Here is a 14,974-nt window from a genome sequence, read left to right as displayed (position 1 = left end):
TAAGAGCACTAGCTGCTCTACAGAGGACCTGGGTTTAATTCCCAGAACCTACATGGTAGTTCACAACAGTCTGTGGTTCCAGTCCCAAGGCATCTTCTGGTCTTCATAGTTATCAGGCATGAATGTGGTGCAGACATACATTCAGGCAAAACACCCATACACTAAAAATGTATTTAAAAAGAAAATAAAACAAGATAACAATTTTGAAGGGAATTTAAGAAAACATCCCCAATAAGAATCTTATAGTTAGTGGAATCAAGAACGTCTTTATAAATTTTATAAAAAGAATATTCAAGTGTGTGAGTGTTCTGTCTGCATTTATGTCTGTGTGCTGTATGCATCACTGGCACTTGCAGAGGTAAGAAGAGGATCTCAGATCACCTGTGACTGAAGTTAAGGATGGCTGTAAGCGATCATGTGGCAGTTAGCAACTGAACCTGGGTCCTCTTCAAAAGCAGCAAGTGCTCTTAACTGTTGAGCCATCTTTCCAGGCCCAGGACTATCTTCTAGTGTAGCTCTTGCTATGCAACAGAAGTAGCTAGTATATGATCCATTTTTCTAAATTACAAGGCAAAAAAAAAGTCTTAGTCATATAAGCTTCCATCAAAAAATATCAAACCAGTATCTACAAATACTGCTAAGGGGAAGCTAATCTCCCACACACCCCAAACAAAAAACAGTCTAATTCGGTTTTATATGAAATTCAAAAACATACAAAACAACACAACTGCAGTTGGTAGTATTGCAAGTGTAGTTATAAAGAACACAGCGTATCTCTGGCTGTTAGGCATAGCGTGTATGTTGACAACGGTACTGAGTACACTCAATTGTAATCTAGCACTTGAACATCTTATTGTAATTCGAAGAGAGGAATGTCTTTTTTATCCTAAATGAAAAACTGTAGAGGTCTTAAGAATGTCATTCAACAATTTGCTCTTGTCAAAATGAGTTAAAAGAAATAAATATAGCCAATGTCCTTTCTAAAATGTTCTTCTTCACCTTACTCTACTTTCCACTTACCCCACTGGCTCAATCACTTCCACAAGGATGGCATGTATACCTGATCAGCAGAGGTTATAACAGACAGTCCAGAGGGCAAGAATGCTTTACCAAAGAAAAAAGAAAAACAAGATGCCAAAAGGAATGAAATTCTAATATAAACGCTGACCTTTTAAATCACCAATTTCTGGTGTATTGTTTATATTGCTGTACCATAGCTCATGAACACTCTCTATATCCAAATACCTGCAATTTCCATTACACCTGACAACCTGATCTGGTGAAAAATGATAGACAGTAATTTTTTCAAGGTTTTGATTACCTGCTACTTTCCTTTTTAGTGTTTTAGTGAAAGATGATCAGAGATTAGATTTAAACATTTCAAAAGACAGTTTCCACTTTAAAATACCAATAAATACTGTATGCTGTAGAACTCCTAAGTTCTGATACGTTTACCAGGTACTTACTCTAGTCTCCCTTCAGTTTCCTAGTCCTTGTGATCTGTTAAAAAAATTAGACAAGACACAGGATAGTGGAAAGGCAGATTTTATTGAATGGTATTGTACAGAACTCACAAGGGTCAAAGTGGGCAGCGGCCAAAGGGAACGCTGCAGAGGTGAACAGTTTCAAGAGGTGACAGTGAACAAGAGCTAAGACATTATGGTGTTGTGACATGTTTTAGAAGTAGGCCTTGTACTATTTAAGTTTCTAAGTTTCTTGAACAGACAATTCTCCTAACGGTTATTTTCCTAACAGGCCCGTTTGGATGAAGTCTTAAGGGAAGGGAACAATGGCTGTCTTTGTTCTTAGGAGAAAGCCCCCTCCTCAGCATCAGATGGCAAACTTAAGATCTTGGAGTCAGTCAGAATGCCAGCTTCCCACCAGGGCCAGATGGGATTTAGATCCCATTCTTTGTGACCAGCAATCAGAGCTGCAGTTCCAGTTCCTAGTATTGTAAGGGGCCGACTGAAAGAGGGGTCCATCTTCAGGGGCCTTCAAGCCTGCTGATCTAACTAGCTTACCCAACAGCAGATCCAAAGGGGCCCTTAACCCCACAACGAGCGCATGACTCTGGCTAGTCTGACTTCAGCCCAAAGAGTAAAACTTCACAAATACTTTTAAGTTTTAGAAGAAGCAAGCCCTTGTAGCAAAGAAACAAGACAGGCGTGGTAGACCCAGCATTTGGAAGATGAAGATAGGAGGGTCGGAAGCTCTAGCTAAACCAGCTTCCTGACCTTGAAGACAGCCAGGGTGACAGGACAGTCTCAAAAACAAAAGATAAACTCTCAAGTTTTTCCCTTTAAACAAAACAAAACACTTCCCCGAAGCCTTTTAGTCAACTCACCCTCAGAGGGAACTGAAAAAAAACGAAATCTAACCACGGACTATTAGAATTTGTCAGAGTGGCCGGAAGGGAAAAATAGCCTTTAGGCTACTTGAGCAGGACTGACCAAAGTTACGGAGGAAAAGTCACTAGGTAGTTCTGCTTTCTGTGTCTTTTAAACCCCGGCTTACAAGGCAGGTGAAGCCGGGTCTGGGCATTGCATAGGGTTGGGGTGCTCTTACAGCTCACAAGGCTGGGCTGGGGCACTGCGCAAGTTGGGGTGCTTTTAGAGCTTGTAAGGCCGGGACGGGACACTGCGCAGGTTGGGGTGCTCTTAAAGCTTGCAAGGCCGGGCTAGGGCACTGCGCAAGTTGGGGGTACTTTTAGAGCTTGTAAGGCCGAGGCCGGGGCCCGCATTCAGCTGGGGTCCCGTGAGGCCAGGGCCGCGCAAAGCAGAGGGACCAGGAGACACTCACTCTGAAAAGGCGGCTTCCGGGGAGAGAGCACCGTCCCTCGCCTCTGCCAGGCGCGCGGGTGCGTGGCAGGCCGGGCTCCGCACGCGCTCCGCAGAGCGCACGTCACTCGCCGCGCGCCAATCGCTGCCCGCCTGGCCACCTCCCGCCTGAGCCCGCGAGCCCGCCGGCCGCTTCCGTCTCACGCAAGCGCAGCAACCGGGCAGCGGACGCCGGCGGCAGGATGGTGCTGGACAGCGTGGCCCGCATCGTGAAAGTGCAGTTGCCCGCCTACCTCAAGCAGCTGCCGGTCCCCGACAGCATTACCGGCTTCGCCCGCCTCACAGGTACCCCTCCCGCGGCCGTGCCATCCGTGCGCGCCGCCCCGTGGGCGGGGGTGGGGGTGTTCGGGAGACAGCCCGCGCGGAGCGGGGCGGGGCGCCAGGCCTTGCACGTGACCCGCGGCCCGTGTGCGCCTGTGCGGCGCCGGGCAGCAGGGTCGCGGGGAAGGGTACTTTCCGAGGCGCCCCCGCAGGCGGATGCAGAGGAGGTGGTGCTGAGTTCGGTGCGGCGGGTCTCCTTCCTGTGTCCACTGCCGCGTGCATTTTGTGAATCACTTTGTGTCCTCGTTAGGAGGCACCCTGCGCGCGGGGGAGAAGCGCGGTCTCCACGCAAAGCGTGTGTGATGCTTTCATAAACGAGATCCGAAGTAACCTCTGTTCTCCGTGGTATGTGGAGGCTTGAGGTCACCTCCATAGCTACAGCTCCTGGAGCAAGTGCAGGTGGAGAAAAAGTAGCCAGAAAGTAGTCCCAAGACTGGTATGATTTCAGAACATGAAATTAAGTGGGTCGAGGTCCTGCCTGTGTGAAAAGGTTTTCATAATGCAGCCCTTCACGTCTTGACTCAAAGTCCGCTATCTCCAGACTGTATAGGGTGGTGACAAGCCCTGAGAATCTGGGGTTGCAAAAATGAATTAAGGTAAGTAAGTAGGCCTGATTATCCTGCAGCCTTTAGAAATAGCTGACTTAAAATAACAGTCATTGGAAGCCTGATGAAAGAAAAATAAAATTGAATCCGTGAACCAGAAGATGGAATTAATGCCAAATTGGTAAGGATATTTGGAGACGGGTGTCAGCTCCATTCCAAGGAAATTATTTTGCTCACTATTTTTACTTGAGTACTTCCCTCAAAACGAGTTCCCTCTCAGGGCGGGTGACGTGTCACCAGAAAAGACGTGTTGTAGGTTTAGATGGATAAACTCTATCACAGAGACTTTAACAAACTTAAGAATTTTTATTGTCAGCGACAGTTGCTCTGCTAAGTAGGTGGAGTTTTTAACACTTAACCATTAAGAGATCCAGTAGAGTGCATACAATCGATGAGAAAGCATGGCAGCTGACTAATAAACAGTAAAGAAACATGTCTACACCGAAGTGACCTGAAAATCACAAAAGAAAAAACAGTCCAAATCTTCGGTTCTCTATAAACATCAAAAGCCCTTGTTTTAAGAGACCTGATTTTTTAAAAATGTAGTATGTAAAGAATGGGCTTTCCCGCCTTTGTCGTCTCTCTACTTAGGCATTTACTAATCTCGTGCTTTGTGATCACGCGTCCTTGTGGCCTGAAATTTAGAATTTTTTTTAAAAAATAAGCTGTAGTTTATTGTTAATAAACTACAATAAATAAGTAGTTTAATGTTAAAATTAAATGGTTGGTTTTCCCGTTTGAATTATACCCTTAAATGTATTCACTAAATTGGCAGTGCAAAGCCAAAGGGGTGTAGTCATTTTATGGCATGTGATCTGCTTTGACAATTCTTTCTTCTATTTATTTATTAAAAAAAGAAAACAGTTCATTCTAATAATACACATTAATTAGATTTCTGACAGCCAAAAAAGGGAACAGTTTTCTCTCACACCAGCATAGGGCAACTTGCTTTATATATGTTGGTTATGACATATTAGTTTCAATTTTTTATAGATGATACGACACAAGAGTTTAGTGGAAGGAATACTTTATAAGCATGATTTCTTACAGGTCCCTCCTGTCGATAAATACTTAATCCTTATTAAAGACATCAAGGAACTTCAGCCCTAACTTTCCCATCCTAAATCAATAGTGTGTGATGGCTCTTGCTTTAAAATACTTAATGTAGGACTGTTTCTCAACAGTAAGGACAACTTCCATGTCTGTTTGGAGAGCGTTATCTGCCATATAGCTCTTTCAAAGTCTAAGTTTCCTCAGGTTCTCACAGATCATTGAGTACTTGTGATAGGCCCTGCAGCTTCCTAGGTACTAGCATACTGCTGTGCTCATAATAGAATAGGGGGAAACTTTACAATTGGTTATGTTTATTGGCCCTTTGATCTTGATATAGTTAATATTAGGCTTTAGGCGATAATAATAAAAGCTATTCAGTGATATTCGTAACTTTCCCCCAGCACTAGAGAAATTGAGATCCTGACTGCTGAAACAAGGTTGGCAGTTTGAATCTAGACTGCATTACTTACCTGAGTTCCAAGTCTAGGTAATAGGGACCTAAGTTATACCCCATATTTCAGTCTTTTCCCCTCTCCCTCCTTTCTTTTCTCTCCTCCCCTTCAAAAATTATTATTTATGTGTGTAGGTGTTTTGCCTACATACCTATCTGTAAACCACATATTTGTGCCTGGTATGTGCCTGGAGGACAGAAAAGGGCATTGGAAACTTCAGGGGAAACTTGAATTACAAACAATCGTGAGCCATTATGTGGGTGCTGGGAAGTGAATTCAGATCTTCTAGGGGAGCAATAAGTCCTCGAAACCTCTGAGCTGGCTCTCAAGCCCTCTTTCTTCTTGCTGTGGTCACTGTAGCGTAGACTGGCCCAGAGCTGTCAACACTCTTAACAGTCCTCTTGCCTCCAGTCATGGCCCGCCATGCCCAGCAGCAAAATGTTTTCTGTGTTTGAGAAATAGGAATAATTTTGTTCCTTAGCTATAATGATGCATTTAAAAATTTATAAAGAAAACAGAAATGAAGTTTTTATGGCATTATATGTAACCTTTTTAAATTTGAAAAGGAAAAAAAATGACCTGCTTTTTTCTTTTTAATAATAACATGGTTTATTAATAAAAATATCAGTGATGGAGCTTCTTGATGGCAATATAAAATAAGTGGATAATTCACCAGAAACTGGGTTGGAAGTACTAATTTTGATTACTCTGGTAACAAAATTTAATAACAAACTCTGCCAAGCTCCCATTTTTAACTGCGAGACAGTGAAATCGCTGCTGCTCATGTCTGATTGGCTATCCAGAGCTCATTAATTTGTCTTTGGACAACAGGTAGTAGAAACTCCCAAAGGACAGGTGAGCAAGTACTGACAGCAGGCAGTGTTTACCAGTCTAACACCATAATTTCAGTCAGAACCTCCCAGGTAGCTGAACAGAAGCTATGGGGAGAGAGGCTCTGGGAGTGTTATGATGTGACATCTCTGGCCCACATTGTTTAGACTAAAGGGCAGCACAGAAGCTTTGGGATGTGGTTGTGAAGGAAGTGGGCCTCTCAAGAGGGAGTCAGTGCTGTGTGGTGGGTGTCAGAAGCTGGGAGGTTTCTTTTACACTGTCAAGTCTCTTTTAACTCTTAGTTTTTTGCTTGTTTGTTTGTTTTTTGTTTTCGTTTTGTTTTGTTTTTAGCCAGGTTTAGCAGGTCATAGTTCTGAGCCACATGCATTCCAACTGTGTTGCCCAAAGTAAATCCAGGCACGGGAGCATGATGTCAGGGGCGGGCGGGAACTGGAGTGGAACATTATGTCAGTGGGGAGGATGAGAAGGGTGTGAAGGGCCCTTCGGCTGGGGCCTCTTCCTCTGAGAGAGGGCCCATCCTAGTTTCTTACAATGGTCTTCCTTGGGCTGCGGATGCACCTCAGCTGGTAGATGCCTAGTGTCCCAAAGCCCTGGTTGTCGTCACCGCCACATTAAGCTGGCACATGCCGTGATCTCAGCATTCAGAAGCAAGGCCAGCCTGGAATATAGAGCATCCTGTTCCCCCATACACACATGCATGCACTCACACACACAGTCATATATATTCCTTATTGAGATCCGTGCGTTTCTATGTACGCTCGAAGTGTTTTTACAATGATTGGTTAGGGTTGGGAGTGTAACTCAGTGGTACAGTGTGTTCTCCCTCCATGTGGGCTGTAGAGTTCAAACCCAGCACTGGACGGAGCTACTTTGACTTGTCTGTCTGTCTGTCTGTCTGTCTGTCTGTCTATTTATTTATCTTTGAGTATTGCTTACTCTTCATGTTGTTTTATTTTCTACTTTGTTTCCCTGGTGATGCCAGGGCTTCTGCCTTCTTAATTTTACTAGTTATCATAATTGCTGTTAATGGCAGTCCCATAACTTAGGACCCTGCTTAGTAACAGTGTTGAGTGTTGATTTCACTATTTAGTGAGCCAGGTGTGGCGTGTGCACTGCCAAGGCCACTCGGGGTGAGCTCCGATGCCAGCCTGGACTATATAGCAAGTTTCAGCCTGGCCTGGCTTTCACAGTGAGCTCCCCGGTCAGGTCACAGCTTTTCTTTCCAGAAGACACTGGGAGTCTCACAGACCCACTCTGAGTCTGTGGGCAGTCCTCAGAAGTATGCACACACTGTGTATCAAGTTTTACAGACCTTAGTACAGATTACGTTTCACAACTTACCCTTTCTCTGTTTTAGGTCCAGGTGGGATTAGTTTCTTCTGGATCCTGTCGTTGTGGGTGTTTTGTTTGTTTTTGTTTTTTCATGGTCCGTAGCCTAGGTTGGTGTGGTCCTACCTCCAAGTGCTGGGACTATGAGCTTTCAGTAGAATCTCATCCTCTGCTCTTGCTCACTGCCTTCCTCCTGTCGGTCTTTGATCCATCAGAGTCTAGATTGACTTCCTAAGTAGGTAATTTTCTAAGTACATTCACATACATCAGTAGATTCCTACCTACCGATTGCATATCAGAACTTCTCATCACGTGACACTTGCTCAGGCCTTTAATCCTTCTCTTCTCCCATTGTATTCCAAAGATAGCGTGTCCCTGAGTGTCCCTGGGCTTTGGTGAGTGTCCTGTATGTACCTTGCCTGCAGCTTCTTCAGCTGGGTGTGCAGCTCCTCCCTTTGTTTGCCTATGAACTGTTCTCTTACTCAGCATTCAGGAAGGCCCATACAGGATCAAAAGCCAAATTATTTTGTTCATCTCAGCATTGAATTATCACCTCTCTTCTGTGTGACTGATATGCAATTGCTCATATTTTGCAGTATTGTAATCCTTTTTTATACCTCTGTATTTCGTATGGATGGAAAGCACTTTTTAGTAGTTCGTTTATTATATTGGTGTCTTCGAAACCCAGCCCTTCACCTAGCGTGTGAATGAGGGTTCTGCTAGTTTCAGAGGCATAAGAAGCTTTTTGCTTAAACACCTTAAAGCCTTTCTCTACCTTAATTTTGTAAGCCATAGAGAAAGGAATGATCTGTATGCCAGTTTGATGTTGGTGTACGAAAGTCTGGTAGAGAGCGGGACCTGGGGTCTCTTGGAGAGGAGCCGTCTGTGGACTGCAGCTTCGTGGGGGAATGTGTCGCTAGCTTCCTTTCAAATAGTGCTGTGCAGTTTTCGCTGAGTGAAGATTGTCTGCGAGGTTTCACAGTTCTGTCTTGAAGATCCTGGAGTCTGTGAGCCTTTGGCTTCCCACTTTTCAGGTCTCTGCCTGGTTTGTTTTTTTCAGAAACCTTTCCTGACTCCCTGACCTGAGGCTGCAGTCAACTCACTGCTGTGCTACCAGGTTGTTTGGTTGGTCGGTAGGCTTGTTTTGTTAATTTTATGTCAACTTGTTTGTTTTCTTCATGGCTCTCAGTCCAGCCTGTGACTATATTACCTGTGTTTTGCTTTCTTACCGTCCATCCCTCCTCTCATTATCTGTTAGCAAGCATCCCCATTCCTAATGCAGTAACCGGAATGAATTTAGTAAACATTGCCCTTGAAGCAAATAGACGATTGTTATTCCTGTTTTACAGACAAACGGAGCCTGGACTTAGACTAAAGATAAACAGTAATGGAGTTGTTTGCTGCATTCCTGCTCTTTCCCAGGCACCGCATGCAGGGAGACAGTGAGCTGTGCTGTGTTTGCACTGCCAGTGTCTCCATAAAGTGGCTACTTAATACTTACACAGTAAAACTTGAAAAGAAGTTGGTCTATAAGAGGAAATTCATGAGATTGTATTCAGAAAGTATTATGAACTTACATTTTTTATGTGCATGTGTGCATACTCATATGTGTGTTGATGAACACGTATGCACTTGTGTGTGGAAGTCAGACGATAATCTTGAGTGTCATTCTCAGAATGCTGTCTGCCTGCGCTGAGACACAATGTCTCATGGGTGTGGAACTCACCAGTTAGGCTAGACTGACTGGCCATTGAGCCTTAGGGGTCCTCTTGTCTCTGCCCAACACTGGGATTACAAGCACTTATCACCACACCTGCCTTCTGGGGATTGGACTCGGGGCTTCATGCTTACAAGACAAGCACTTTAACAGACTGAGCCATTCCCTAAACTGTCTGCCATAGTTTGTGGGGTACCTAACGCCCTGAATTAGATCTGCTTATTCCACAATGGAAGGAGGACTAAGTCCAAAAGTTTGTTCTCTTACTCTATACATGTCCCGAAGCAAACTCCCAAACCTCATACACACTACTAGTAATAATAAATCAGAAAGGGAGGTTTGTACGGTATAAAAGCAAATGTTCTAGATTAGTAGAAGTTACCTGTAGATAGAAAGAGCATACTTTAGGTGACGTCTTCAGATCCGTATAGTTTCAAAACTCATTGTTCTGAACCTTAAAGCTAAAGAAACTGAAGTATGAATTATGTATGTCTTAAAAAAAAAAAAACAATGAGTATATGAGCCAGGCACTATCTAGGTACTGAGGATACTGTGGTGACCCAGACAAATAAGGCCCATGCTCTTATAGACATGTAGGTGGGACACGTGAGAGGTGAAAGAGGCCGTTAAAACTCATGTCCTCTTACAGAGGACCCAGGTTTAGTTGCCAGCACCCACAATGGGACTCACATCCATCTGTAGCTCCAGTCCTTGGAGATCTGGAATCTTCTGCCTTCCATAGGCACTAGACATGCAAATGGTACACAAATGTACATGTAGACAGAACAACCATACACACAATTTTTTTTAAGTTCTTAACAAAAAACTTTTCCGAATGTCATGATGGAGTTGGAAAAATGATAAAATAATCCTATATATTAAAATGTAGGTTATGGACTCAATAGATAACAAAAGTAGAAATACATGAAAGTGTTACCAGTTCTTGCTAGCATGATTTTGAATAAATTTAGTTTTTATCCTTTTCTAAATAAAGTTTTTATACTATGCATGTTTTATAATTCTAAGACAGTAAAATTTAAAATATGCATTATAACTCGGGAGGCAGAGGCAGGCGGATCTCTGTGAGTTCGAGACCAGCCTGGTCTACAAGAGCTAGTTCCAGGACAGGCTCTAAAGCCACAGAGAAACCCTGTCTCGAAAAAAACCAAAAAAATAAATAAATAAAATAAAATAAAATAAAATATGCATTATAGGGGCTGGAGAGATGGCTCAGTGGTTAAGAGCACTGGCTACTCTTCCAGAGGACCCTGGTTCAATTCCTAGCACCACATGGCATCTCACAACTGTCTGTAACTCCAGTTCCGGGGGACCCAGAATCCTCACACAGACATACATACAGGCAAACACCAATGCACATAAGGTAAAAATAAATAAGTTGTTTTAAAAACGCATTATAATAAGTACATTCCTTCAAATTATTTTCTGTTTATAATTAGTGATTCCTCCCTCCCCAGAGTAACTAGTATAAATAAAAATTGTCAAAGCAAGTAGCTTATCTTACAGGATTTTTATTTGTTTGAGTCTTTTGTACTTTATATTCTTTTTTTATTATTATTATGTATATAGTGCAGGCCAGAAGAGGGTACCAAGTCTCATTACAGATGGCTGTGAGCCACCATATGGTTGCTGGGAATTGAACTCAGGACCTTTGGAAGAGCAGGCAAAGCTCTTAACCACTGAGCCATCTCTCCAACCCCCTGTACTTTATATTCTTTAAGTAAAATCATCTTAGCCAGGCATGGTGGTGCACTCCTTAATCCCAGCACTTGGAAGGCAGAGGCAGGTGGATCTCCGAGTTAGAGGCCAGCCTGGTCTACAGAGGGAGATCTGGGGCAGCCAGGAGAGAAGCACAGAGAAATCCTGTCTCAAAAAAATTTTGAAAATTAAAAAACGAAAGAAAGAAAAAGAAAAAATAGTCTTATTAAATATACTTAAAGCAGTTAAATTATGCTTTATATGCTTGTTTTTACTTTATAAAACTTTTGACTTAATACAGCTTAAAAAATAGACTGTATTCAGTGTTTTTTATGTTATTACTTTGTTATAGGAGGTAACAATACCTCTCATATCAAATTTGTATTATATTATTTTAGCATAATGGATTACCAAGGAATTAATTGTTCATAAGGGCAGTTTCTGAAAGCCTGGCGCTGCTGCTCAGTTGGTGAAGTGCGCGGAGCAGAGTGTCTAGGACTGCATGGGTCGGGCTTGCTTTGTAGGCCTGAAAGCCCGTCAGCAGCAGGTAGAGCCACTCATTCCCTGATAAGGTTCCTATGTGAAATAATAACAATAATAAAATTAAATCATACGTATTTAATAGCCTAGAGTCCAGGGAGGTAGAATGAGAACCTGAGGGTGAGTCCCAGCACCTGGGAAGCCTTAGTTTTAGGGGCCAGAGAAGGCAGATCCTGAGGGCTTGCCAGGCAGCCTAGAAAAAGGCAAGTTCCTGACTCAACAGGAAACCCTCTCTCAAGGTGGTGAGTCAGAGATACAGAAGAAAATACCCATCTCTCCTGTGTTTGTGGATACTACAGGAACAGCCGGTGCTTTGTATTTCGTGATTTGAAAATACTACATTGAATAATACTTAATATTTTTCTACATTCAGCACTTACTTGCTTATATAAATAAGTTATTTAATTTTCATCTCTAGCTTTGTGTTGAATCAAAACTACTTTCTTTTCTTTTCGGTAGGCCAGCACTCTACCACTGAGCTCCATCCCCAGCGTTTTCGTGTTGCAAGAGTAATTACCAAGCTAATGTTTGTTAGTGGTTAAATTGTAGTGTCTTCAGAGTAGTCCTTCCAAGAGAAAAACATTTAATTTTAGCTCTGTGGAACTTGATTCATGGTGACTTAGAATAGGCTTGGATTTAGGCTGATGAACTGTCAGCGCTACTTTTTATCTACAAGTGACAAGAGAATAATATTAAAATGATGTCGTTGTCAAAGCCAACAGCATGTTAAATGAGTTGGTTCAGTTGCCTCTGGAGCACGGCCTGTCACTTATCATTGATATTTGTTAGCATGCTTTGGCACATGATCTTTCCTTAGCTAGGCTGCAGTGCCTAGCAGGGTTGGGGTAGGTCAGCAAGGATGCCCAGAGGCGCCTGGGAGCACTCTCAGGCCTTTGAGAGCCATTCATCTGCCTTGTCTGTATCTCTCATGTTCTACAGACCTTCTAGAAACTGTAAAAGGTATTGAATAAGTATTTTAATGAGACTATCCAATATGTAAAGATTTCAATTCATTAGCCTGGCTTTTTAAAGGATTTTTTTTAACTTAAAAAGTAAGTTGAAACATTTGAGGCTGTGTTCTGCCTGAAATTATAAGTCAGTAGTAAAATTTTTGTGGAATTTCCATTGTATGGTTTTAGACATGGTAATAAGGAGAAAAGAATGAACATGTTTCCTAAACTTAATAAGACATCATTATAAGTCCAGATAAAAAGTAAATATAAGCACAAATATACTTAGCAGGTATAATGAGATAGGATATTTAAAAAGTAAAATCTTCCAAAAATTTCAGTTTTTCAAATAGAGTTAACCTGCACATAAGATAATCCTAGTAGGGTTGGGTCTGTTGTGTTTGTGCAGTTGTGAACTCGACAGTCTGTGTTCCTGACGGAGCTCTGCAGACGCTGACAGCTGTGCATGTGTTCAGTTTCAGAATGGCTCCGCCTGCTGCCCTTCCTTGGAGTACTTGCACTTCTCGGCTACCTTGCCGTGCGTCCATTCTTCCCAAAGAAGAAACAACAGAAGGATAGCTTGATTAATCTTAAAATACAAAAAGAAAATCCTAAAGTAGTGAACGAAATAAACATTGAAGATCTCAGTCTTACTAAAGCAGCGTACTGTAGGTGTTGGCGTTCCAAGACGGTAAGATGCCCATTTACACAGACGATAACGTTGTTTGGAGTTCTTTAGGATTGTCTCAATCTCCAGTTGAAATTCTGTGAGATTAGGGATTTTTCCATATTGTTCAGTATTTGAAACTGATATTCCCATGTTGAAGTTTGACCTTTTTTGCTTGATAGAATTAGAAGAGAGCAGTGAACTCTGATGCTCTCACTCTGCTCAGCATTTGTCTAGAGCAGTATATTTTATTTTTTTAAATTTTTTATTTTCTTTTTTTATTGATTTTTATTGAGCTCTACATTTTCCTCTGCTCCCCTCCCTGCCTCTCCCCTCCTCGCTTCAACCCTCCCCAATTTACTCAGGAGATCTTGTCTTTTTCTACTTCCTCTTGTTTGTTTGTTGTTCGTTTATTTTTTTGCAAGAGAGAGTATTTAAGATTTAATGGGAAGGAGCTTAAACTATGATGTCAGAATAAGTAATTACTAATATTAGATGCCAATCTGTCACTTGGGCAGGTTAAGCAAATTTGCTAGCTTGGTTTGGTTTGGGTCAGTTTCTCTGTGTCTCTGTCTGTCTGTCTCTCTCCACAGGGTTTCGCTCTGTAGCACTAGATAGCCTAAAATTAGTGGTATTCATCTAGAACTCACAGACACTGCTGCTTTTGATTCCTGAGTGCTGGGATTAAAGGCTATATGCCTACCCTGACTTAATTAACTTTTAATCTCTGGTTTGTCAAGTTGTTTTGCTTTTGTTTTGTTTTGTTTTGTTTTGTTTTTTTCAATCTTCTCTACGGGTCTTGCAGATATTTTTGAAGATTTAGTGAGATGATACATGTAAAATAGCTCACATAGTGGTCATGGCACACTGGCTGCAGGAGCATCTCAGGATGTCTCTACTTCATGAATCCCGTTGTAAAATAACATTTGCAACTCTTTTTCCCTTTTAGTTTCCTGCCTGCGATGGGTCCCATAATAAGCATAATGAATTGACGGGCGACAACGTGGGTCCGCTCATACTGAAGAAGAAAGAAGTTTAACAGTAGCCATTAGGATTGAAACTCTCGTACTCTTTCCTCTTGTTGTGCATAGAAAGTCACTGGAGGTTTTAACTGGTTGAATAATTCTTTCTGCCAATTATTTTCTTGCTACACTACTGCTTATGTTTGATACTTTATATAATCAGTCCTGAAATCAAGAGTTAATAAAGTCAGTACTTTAGGTTATAATTAATTGGGAATTTAAAGTTTGGCCAAGGGCCAAAAGTTATATCTTTGCATATCAGTATTTCAACAGAATGTATATATTTTTTAAAAAAGTTCTCCTCTGTTCTGTTAGATGTATTTTTGTACTATTTTGTTTTGCTCATTTGAAGTAGTTTGTCATCCTTTGGCTTTTGTGGAACTCTGCTGTTTTTAGATGAAGTATGAAAAATATTGCCATCAAGAATTTCTTTGGGGCAATAAAACCCCTTGTTTTATAGATATTCTTGTCTATGATTATCTCAATTTGTAAAGTAAATTAGATATTCAAATGTTCCAGTGAGAAACAGTTACTTACATCATAAAAAATTGATCCATCATACAAAAGGCTTGCTCACTATGCGTGCGTGCGTGCGTGTGTGTGTGTGTGTTAGTGTGTGTGCTGTTTAACTTGGTGCCAGCTGGGAGGCAGAGCACTTACTGCGAAGGTCTACTTATGAGCTACAGTCTGAAGGTCAAGTAGATGTAAAGTATCTGAATTTGCCTTAAAATAACACATACTTCATTGCTCAATTGTGTTTTCTCATTTTTGTAGTCAGTTACAAAGGACAGGGCAACAGAATATTAAGCCACTTGTAATTTAAGGGGTTGAGTGTGCACATACTGAGAGAAAAAGTTTTGGTATTTTTTTAAGAAGTGATAGCTCCTTTATTGCACTAGCTTCACAAAGTATA

At 41.8% G+C, this 14,974-nt stretch overlaps 1 protein-coding gene across 1 annotated transcript; it reads left to right on the top strand.

Annotated features, from left to right (window-relative positions):
• Positions 1-2,928: 2,928 nt before the first annotated feature.
• On the top strand, positions 2,929-14,524 carry Cisd2 (CDGSH iron sulfur domain 2). Its single transcript, XM_038311344.2, has 3 exons — positions 2,929-3,122; positions 12,849-13,063; positions 13,989-14,524. The coding sequence occupies exons 1-3, from the start codon at positions 3,020-3,022 to the stop codon at positions 14,076-14,078; spliced, it is 408 nt and encodes a 135-aa protein (XP_038167272.1). The 5' UTR covers positions 2,929-3,019; the 3' UTR covers positions 14,079-14,524.
• The last annotated feature ends 450 nt before the right edge of the window (positions 14,525-14,974 follow it).

The sequence above is a fragment of the Arvicola amphibius genome, chromosome 14, assembly GCF_903992535.2.
Source record: "Arvicola amphibius chromosome 14, mArvAmp1.2, whole genome shotgun sequence".
Lineage (NCBI taxonomy): Eukaryota > Metazoa > Chordata > Mammalia > Rodentia > Cricetidae > Arvicola > Arvicola amphibius.
Note: the sequence above shows the minus strand (reverse complement) of the source record. Positions and strands in the feature narration are given on the sequence as shown.